This window comes from Solanum tuberosum, unplaced genomic scaffold (assembly GCF_000226075.1).
Source record: "Solanum tuberosum cultivar DM 1-3 516 R44 unplaced genomic scaffold, SolTub_3.0 scf00361, whole genome shotgun sequence".
Taxonomy (NCBI): domain Eukaryota; kingdom Viridiplantae; phylum Streptophyta; class Magnoliopsida; order Solanales; family Solanaceae; genus Solanum; species Solanum tuberosum.
Window position 1 is genome coordinate 332,297 of NW_006239286.1, and position 10,323 is coordinate 342,619.

The 10,323-nt window shown below is 34.9% G+C and overlaps 1 protein-coding gene across 1 annotated transcript; it reads left to right on the plus strand.

The window, feature by feature from the left end:
* The first annotated feature begins 1,972 nt into the window (after positions 1–1,972).
* LOC102601671 (putative WEB family protein At1g65010, chloroplastic) lies at positions 1,973–7,993 on the plus strand. The gene is made up of 3 exons (XM_015315358.1): positions 1,973–2,013; positions 6,453–6,615; positions 6,791–7,993. Exons 1-3 carry the CDS (start codon positions 1,973–1,975, stop codon positions 7,991–7,993), a joined length of 1,407 nt encoding a protein of 468 aa, XP_015170844.1.
* The last annotated feature ends 2,330 nt before the right edge of the window (positions 7,994–10,323 follow it).

Consider the following 10,323-nt stretch of genomic DNA (forward strand, 5'->3'; position numbering starts at 1 on the left):
ATGACTTTCTAGGCAATTTAGGAATCTAAACGGTCTATTCCTTTTCTTCTCAACAGTAGATAGAGCCACACACAGATGAGAGTGGTCTGAGCACCGCGGGTCCATGATATTCACCTCCATATGTGCCCAATTCTTTATCCAGTGAGCATTCACTATTGCCCTATCTATTCTACGGTAGACATGTTGATTTGTCCATGTGTAGTCCCTTCCCACGACTTTCATTTCTGTTAGAATAGGAATAAGTTTATACAATCTTATTAGAATAAGAATATGTTTATACAATTCTATTAGAATATGAATAGTAATAGAAATAGAAATAGGAATACTAAATAGTATCCTACTTGGTAAATGATTGTATTCTAGGGTCTATAAATAGTAGGGTCTCAATGTAATAATGTAAACAACATCAATTCAATAATATCTTTTCATATATTTCTCACAATTTCCATCATTCCCGTTTCTACTAAGAAATTGTTGAAATCTCTTATTTCGGCTTCCTGGACAGGAGCCCCCCGTTGCTTCTATCCTCGATATGTAAAATTGTGTTAAAGTCTCCCATAATTAACCATGGGTCTAGCATCTGATCAGCTATGCCTTTGAGGTCTGCCCATAATACCTGACCCCTGTCTCTTATGTTATGTAAGCCATAAATAGCAGTGAATTGGAAATCCATATTCGATAAACCTTTACTATCCCGTGGATATATTGGCTACTGGAATGCGTGTGAGTAAAGTCACACTTTGCGGGATCCCATAATAACCATATTGTTCCTCTGTTAGAGTGTTGGTTGGTAGTTGTTGCACCATTTCCATCCATATGCAATCTTTTTCACAATCCTTGAGGAAGAAATCTCTTTTGACTCTATTTTCAATTATAGCAATCAAACCTACATTTGTCTCTGTTAAGAACACCTTCAACTCCTTTTGCTTGTATACTAGCTTTATTCAAACCTCTTACGTTCCACGTTACCAACTTCGTATAGGATTTTTTGGTATTGCTGGAGCCTCCGAGCTACTTTGGCCTTGATTCATTCTACATTTCCTGTATTATTTCCTCCACCAGTGGATTAAAAACATTTGCAATAGGAACTACCCGATTCTTAAGGGTCTTTCCATGTGTCGCCTTGATTTTGTTTAGGACTGGTCATCTGCTTAGTTTGATGGCTAATAGTAGCTTGTTGTTCCTTATCATGTACCTGCTGTTCAGTTGGTAATTAATGTGGTGATCACGTTCTCCTGCTTTTTTACATTGTGCTAGCCATCGTCTTACTCTTGGGTCGGGTCGGGGCTTCTCTTGATTGCTAACCGTATCGTGCTTGACATCTCACCCTGGGTTCGGGAATCTTAACTGGCTTAGTTTTCTGCTTATTTACACCATGTTCATCTTGTCTCTTGGTTTCAAGGTTTTGGCAAGAATGACCAATTATGAGACTTTAATTTTGTGCAGTATGCATGAGGGCTTCCATTCTTATATACTCTATGCTCTGCTCAAACACCCTTCCATTTGGATCTTGCACCTTCACGTGAACAGGCAACACTTGAGTGATATCCATTTCCACTAAGGAAATACGATCAATACAAGATGTACACTCATCCGCATATAAGTGGCGGCCTAATCCGCTTCCGATTCTCCTTAAGGAGTCCTTACCTCCAGCAATTTAGCGGCAAGTTTGGGAGTTTGACCCATACGGGAATCATTCGCAACACCTCATTGTTGAAATTGAAATTATAAGGACACCATGCCTTAACAATGACTGGTCTGCTACACATCGTATACGGTCCTGAGAATACCACTTCTATACTACTACTGAATCGTATTACAAAATATCCGTCTATATTACATTTTGGTATAAAAACTAAATTGTAACATGTCTATTAACCTTAGAATTTCTTATATTTCAGAAGTTAAGAGTCTAGTTAGTTTTAAAGAACGTCACTACAAAAAAGAATAAAATTCAATATTTTTTAGTAAGATGGCGATGGACCTAGATTCGTTTAAGGGCTTCGAGAAAAAGTAAGCATGTTAATAGTGTTGATAAATTAGTAGGGTTGGTTTAGATATAAACAAATCAGATCATATATAAACGAGCTTAAATTCAATAATTTTAATCTAAACTAAATATTTTTATTAAATATATAATGATATTTACTTGGAAATCAGTTTTTGATTCAAATATTACTATATATTTAATTTAATAATCGAAAGAAACACGTAAATTTACAATATAAAGCTATTTGAAAAAGTTGATAAAGTCTTGCCCAAAAAAATTAGTTGACAAACTAATTTAAAAAAAGAAAAATGAGAAGATAGGTCTGAAGCAAAAATAACAATGAAAATCCATCCACTGAGATTCAATCTCAGTTATTATGGGTAGATCTTAACCACCCTCAACCTTTTGCACTGTGTATTAGTGTTGTGTTAAGGGGGTTTAGTATTTTTGATATATATACGCAAATCACAAATTTAACACCATACATATACAATATAATTTTTTAAGTGAGGGGTTCGGACGAACCCTCTCGGCTCCATGTAGGTCCATTCATGGTTACAACACACGTGCGTTTTTCAGTCTGTCTGAGCCAGGTTTGGACTAGAAGACATAATTCGGCCCAAGGTCAAATTCTAACCCTATAAATACATCTTAAACACATTCTTAAAGGGCGATTTCAGACCAACATGGGTTGTGGTGCACTGGTGGGAGTGTTTCACCCTTAACCAGAGGTTTTAGATTCGAGCCCTGGGTATGAAGAAAATCTTGTTGGGAGCGCCACCCCCGAATGGGCCTGTGCGATCCGAATTTAGTCGGAGCTCCAATGTGGGCTTCGGACACCGGATGGGAAACCAAAAAAAAAGGGGCAATTTCAGACTTCCTGGTTATCACTAATTTTGATTTGTTTAATTAGTTTACTTATATTATCCTACACAAAATTATTTGATTCTTTGATCAACAATCATATTGTGGGTAGTAAACTTTTTTTTCAGTTAGCTAACGTTAATCATTTAAAATTTATTACATATAAATTTATAAAATGATTTGAATTATATTAAATTCATAAATATATTAGTTCAAATAAATATTATGGATTAATATAATTGGGCTAATTATTTAAGTCCAATAAATATGAATTTAATTAAAATTCAATTTAATTGATTTGGGCTATAATAGATGAAGCCCGATTTGCTAAACCCAATTTCATCTCATCCTAGAGGCCCATTTTTTGGTGCCACATGGTAAATGATGTGGCATTCCAAGTCAAACAAGAAGTCAATAGAATTACGACATGTGTCAAAAATGACAAGTCTGCTCCATGAAGCCCATATGTCATGTCACTTAAATCTGATTGGCCGAATGAAATCATGTTCCAATCACAACTCCTCTACTCTAAAACTATAAATAGGGGTCTACATAATTCAGAAAATGGACAGAAAATTCTAAACAAGAAGCTAGAGAAAGTCCGTGGTACAAACGCCATAAAATTCTATATGAGAACAAGCTCGAAGCCCTTGAATTCAAGTAAAAGTCAAGATAAAGTTCAAGTTCATCAAAGATTCAAGAACAAGCTTCAAAGTCCTTGAATCCAAGATCAAGTTCAAGACAAATTCAAGATTAAGCTCAAGAGCCCTTGAATTTATATTTGAAAAAGCGAATTCAGAGGAATCATAGAGATTGTAACACTCGCACTTTGAAATAATAAATACGATCGCTGCGATATTTCTCCGTTCTTGATTACTATTTTCTCGATGCAAATTTTATCATCTACACTAACTAAAGTGGACATGCACAACTAGATTGGATAAATTGACCTGTAACTCTGGAGTGTATGCTTTATCTAAATTCTCAACAACATATTTAGTTTACCGTACGTTTGTGTTCTTAATTAATTACTTGAGATAAACTTGAAGGTTCTTAGTGAAATCAGTAAACTAATAAATACGTACATAAATTATAGAAGAAAAGATACACGAAGAAGAGGACTGTTGATTTTATTAGTCTCTTATTCTTTACATGTATAGAGTGAGTGTACTGAGTCAAGAACTTCCACATTCACAAGATGAAAGTTTCGAAGATGAGGATAACGAGATGTGTGTGCATACTAGGAGAGACAAGATTAGAAATGAAAATAGGCAAGACAAGGTAGGAGTGACCTCGTTGATAGAGGACAATTAAATGTGGTAAATAAGATTAAAATGATTCTGACATGGGCAGAGGAGATGCACGGATGCCCTAGTGTAGAGGTGTGAGAGGTTAGTTATGGATGACTTGAGGAGGGGTAGAAGTAGGCCAAATAAGTATAGAGATAGGTGATTAGACATTAAATGATACAACTTCAGCTTATCGAGGACATAACCTTAGATAGGAGGTTATGGAGGACACATACAAGGGTAGGAAGCTAGTTAGATAGTTGAATGTTGTCTCGCTTATTCTTCTTTACTATTAGACGTAGTAATAGTTATTTTCTTTGTCCTTTGACTTTGATTATTATTTGTAGTTTGTTTACACTTCGATTATGTGGTATCTTGTTATGACTACCATTTATGATGATTTTTGAGGTTGTCTGTGGTATTTTGTCATGATTGTCTTCATTTTTCGCTATTTCTTTTTGTATACTTATTTGAATTATTTTTTCTCTTGAGTCAAGGATCTATCGGAAACAACCTCTCTACCTCTAAGTTAGTGGTAAGGTCTATGTACAGTTACCCTCTAAAGACTCTACTTTGTGGGGTACACTAGGTATGTTGTTGTTGTTGTTATCATATGGTTAGAAAGTTTCTCAATATTTTAATGAGAATCTATTTCCCGTCATGTATTTTTTTAGTGAGCTGTTTCGTTGAGAAATGAGTGAAAAAAATCATGTTTTATAACACAAATTCTCACTAATTTTCCGTGGAAAAAACCTTTATCCATAGTAGTAGAAGGACTAATAGAATTCTACGCGAACAAACTTTTGAAACACGAATGCATATCACACCTTAAGCGAATCTCACATTATAGTGGAAGATTAAACCGAAAATGTGCATACTTGTATTTGAAACTATTATTTGAGACATGATATACTTAATTAGTGCCAATTGGCAATTGTAACTTGAGCTAAACAAACTATATTAAGGTACTTGTTGCAGTAGTTATTAGAGAATAAAATAACATTGAATTATAGTTTATTAAACTAGAGCGGCATATCATTGATTAAACAAAACAAAAATGAAAAAAAATAACCATGCTTCCCAACCCCTAGACGAATTCAGACGCTGCATTAAACATGCCCACTGCTAAAAAAAGGGATAAAATCGAGGGAAAAAATCGATGGACATGATCAGTTTTTTTAAAGAAAAATCGACGCTAAACTGACAGATGCTACATTGTCAATTTTTCAAAAATATATATGAAAAATTAGCTATGTGGAATCAAACCCAGGTATTTTCAATAACTTTTGGATAATTTTACCAACAATTATACATGCTCTTCGATGAAATATTTTCATCATTTTTATTTGTAGTACCGTTCAATTGCAATTTTGCATTTCAAAATGACTCTATCCGTCGATTTTCGTAAAGAAAAAAATAAAAAGTCTAGGGACTAGAAAAGAAACTATTAATTGACTTTCATGCCAAAGGAGGCATGGACTACGAACAATATAGTATTTATTGAAAGAAGCAGGAAGCATCTTATTATTTAATTTGTGTGATCACATATATTTACTTTTATTTTATTAATTAGGCATAATATATAAATGTATTTTTTAACTTGATCTCTTATCATATTTATTATGCACAAGTAGTTACTTGAACTTGTATAAAATTGAACGTGTAGACATAATACACATAGAACACCATATATGACATAAATTGTCACGTAGGATGCCATGTATGACATATATGTCTTTTCGTTCAACTGTATATAAGTTAATTAAGTGTCTACTTGTGTACATCCAAAGTTGGAGAACATAAATATGAAATGAAGTCAAATTAAATAACACATTTATGTATTAGACCTATTAATTAACAAATCACATTATTAAAAATACAAGGTTGAAACTGTTAAACCTCCCAATTAGTTATGTTATTAAATTACATATCGGCTCTCAACATTTACTGTTTTTTATATGTTGCAATTTATGGATTTTTGCCGTTACAAGTAAAACCTGCAAACTTCCAACTTTGTATATAGGGGCCTTTTACTCTTCTCCACCACCAATTTTTCTATGCATAATTAAAGTAAAACTTTTGATATATTTTCTGAGTTTTCCAAGATCAAGAATAATCATCAATGAATAGTGATTCGAGACACATACGCATGATGTTACGTTCCAAGTCAAGGTATAACACAACTTGCACGCACCTTAATTATTTTACTAGTCATGTTTTATCTACCATCAAGGCTTAGACAGATGAAAAGATCTGACCCCCTTTTTGTATCATTTATTGAATATTTGATGTTTTTGGAGGATTTGCAGAGTAGGGTCCAATAATGATTCTGGAAAGAGGAGAAATTCTTCAATCATTTCAAAAACAATTTCTGCATCCAAACTTTGTAGATGTGATGCTTTGGGATCACAAATTGATACCAATGCCCTTGTTTCTCTTGAAATGAAGCCCTCTTTTAACCATTCATCTAAGGTATTATAAAAAGTTGTGACTTTACATACTATCTAGGTGCTCAGTATGCAAATTTTATGTCAAATGGATACTTAGAATTGATATAGTTGACTCCAACTAGTTTGGGATTGTGGCGTAATCATTTTTGTATCAATTCGTCCAAAAATTAGATATTTTTTTTTTTTTGTGTGTGTAGAATCGAACTGATAGACGTGTTGTTATGCAAGAACAAATGGAAAAACTTGAGGAGGATTTGAGAGAGACAAGAGAACAATTATGTTTTGTTGAAGGAGAAAAGAAGAAAGCTATAAATGAACTAAGTGAGATAAAGCAAGTAGTCCACAAGGCAAGTGATGGAATAACATCAAGTGAACTCTATGAAGAAGTTAGGACTTTGAAGGAATTGCTTACTAACAAACAAGAAGAAGTAAAGATAAAAGATAAGAATATCAAGTCTTTGAAGTTGGAGCTCGAAAAGGCGATAAAATGTGATCTCAAGATACCAGAAAAAGATGTATCTAGTCCTGTAAAAGCATTCAAGATTCGTGTAACGGATTGGTTATCTGATTTTAAGAGAAGGGTTCAAGAATTAGAAGATGAATTAGAGAACAAGAAGTTATCAGAGTCCAAAATATTTGATGCTTGGTTAGCTAAGACAAGACAATTTGAAGAAATCAAGATTGAACTTGAAGAATCCATGCTTGAAATAGCTTCTCTTCATGGAAAGATTGAATCTTTCGACACTTCTTACAATGGACAGACTAAAAATTCAACTGAAAAGGAAATAAGAAACGAGAACGAGAAGATTGCATCATCAAAGGCCAAGGCTTTGAATGATGAGATGAGTTTGCTAAAAAGAGAAATGAAATTGGCAAATGAGGCAGAGGAAAAGAGCAGAAAGGCGTTAGATGATTTGGCGTTGGCATTGAAGGAAGTTTCTTACGAAGCATCTGAGGCGAAAGAGAAGCTTTGTGCTACACAACAAGAATTAGGACTAGGGAAAAAGGAGGTTAGAAATCTGAAAGAGATTGTCAAAAGCACCAAGGCTAGATATAAAATGTTTTTGGATGAAGCAAAAAGGGAAACAGAATTGTATAGGAACACAGCAGAGAGATTGAAATTAGAGGCGGATGAGTCACTTTCGTCTTGGAATGGAAAAGAAATGAGCTTCATCGAATGTATAAAAGAAGTTCAAGAAGAACGAGATCTTGCTCTACACGAGGCTACTAAGCTGAACGAATCTCTTAAAGAAGCTGAGCAAAGAAGTAAAGCAGCAAAGGAAGAAAACTACAAATTGAGAGACATCTTAAAGCAGGCTATCAATGAGGCAAAAGCTGCTGCTGACTTAGCTAGACGGGAAAATTCTCAACTCAAAGATGGTCAAGCTAAAACAGGATGAATAAAGAATATGAATGCATTGTGAATGATGAACTTGCCTCACCACAGACAATCTCAACGAGTACAAACACTTGCATTTTTTTCAGCATCAACAGAACACAAACATGCAGAATGGGGAGCAAAAGAAAATGAAGTCAAGAAAGGCGAGGATCACATAAGCCAAGAAAACTTTCAGCTTCAATCACTGTGAGGTAACGATAACGATTATGAGAAGGTGTCAAAGGCTATATATCATAAACATTTTTGCAATTCCTATAGTAATAGGAGTTTAATTAAGAGAAGAAAAACATTAGTTCTGAATTTGGAAGAGTTGCTAACCTCATAACGAGGTATAGTTTTCATAAGAACGGACTATTGCCTAGTCTACATTATATAGATACATTTGAAATAGTATAGTTATTGCTCATGTACTAGTACGAAATCTTTCTGTAAATTCTGTCTATAAGAAAGTAATTTAACAAACATAATCCCACCAAATAACTCTGTTACTAAATATAAAGATGAAACCTCAGAGCAAAATGGTCTGTACATGGTAGCCACAACTGTGTTTAAATGCTTCTTATTTATATCGTTTGCTTCTTGTTACAAGACGTAGTCATATTTTGGACAATAATTGGGACCAAGAATACTTCTTTTTGCTCTTGGTTTGGTGTCATTTGTAGTTCAAAAGGGTAAAAGGTTGTGGCCTTAGCTCTTCCTAATTTGCAACTTCAGGGCACAATTTCCCCGTCTTTGGTCAATTTGTCCTTTCTCCGTGTGCTCAATCTTGAGAACAACATCTTCTACGGTGGCATCCCTTAAGGCCGTGGCCACTTTCCTCGCTTGTAAGTGATTAATATTCAAAACAACCAACTCCAAGGAAGAATTCCAATAAGTCTATTTCAACATCAGAGAGTTCAAGTAATTTCGTTGGCTTTCAATAGACTCTGTGGTGAAATGTGGAAAAAGTCATGGTATGTACCGGAACTTTGAGTAACAATAGCTTCACAGGTATAATCCTACCTTCTGTTAGAAATGCCACAAAGCTGCTGAACTTCAGTTTGTCTGGGAAAGAGAATCAAGGGCCAAACTCCGAAGGATATTGGTAATGTAAGCAAAGTTGCATTTTTGTACTTGACTGATAATCAATTATCAGGTTCTATTCCTGCAGCACTCTTTAACATCGACTCACTTCTTCCCGTGTCTCTGATATTAAATAGCCTTTCCGGTCCTCTCTTGCTTGATGAAGGAAATATTGTATCAAATCTGAAGTATCGAAGACCCAAATTTCTAGTTGCATTCCTTCCAACTGATGCAAACTTCAAGTCACAAGCACTCTGTATGATTAAAGTCAACGGGTGCTGCTAGTACTGGGATCTACATCAGAAAAGATGCAGTAAGCTGAGTACAAAATCACGAATGCTCATTAGACATTATAGGCTGACCAAACAAGACTAGTAGCTATGTTAAATAAAGAATATTAATAACCCTGCACTCAGAAAAGTCCAACTAGTTCAATCAATATAGCAAGTAGAATCAATATGAACATGTAACAATATGAAATGCAATGCAGTGACCAACGATCCTATCGGTATACACCCCTTCCACAACCGCTCTACTGTGAGGTAGGGGGGATTGTTGCCATCCATATACCTGTTGGGAATCATTTTCCTTTGGGCACCACTTCATATGCAAGTACTCGGTAACATTTTTCCTTGGGTTTCACCACGATAACCAACCGTCCAGAACCATTTCCCTTCTAACACATATAAAAGAGCAATTTTTTCAAAAAACACAGCTTTTCGAGACAGAGTTAAATCACAACACTATCATATTTGTAATAGTTAGAATGTAGGCATCCACTAGTGATCACAGGACCAGGTCCCAGACAGAATAATAGTGCGGAAAATAAATAACTCAGAGTAAATAAGGCACAAGGATTTTACATGGAAACCCCTTGCTCAAGGGCGGTGAAAACCACGACCTGTACTCACAAGATTTCAACCCCAAACTCCATTTCACTCAAACGGAGCAAAGTTTCAAATTACAAACTCTTGCAACCTAGGAATTAAACTCTTAATTCCTTCCCCCTTGCTGTAGCAACTCTACTACAAAGGAAAACAAAGCAATAACTATATTGCCCACTAAACCAACTAGCTCTAGTTGATCTAGACTTCATGAACCCACCAAGGCTAACTCTAGCCACCAACATCAAAACAATGATGTAAAAAGGCTTGACTAAAATATAGATGATTCGACTAACTAACTCTAGTTAATACGACTCAAACTAAAGACTTAGACAAGCAACCGATCTACTATCTTTTATAACTTAGGAGTAGATTTACAATATAA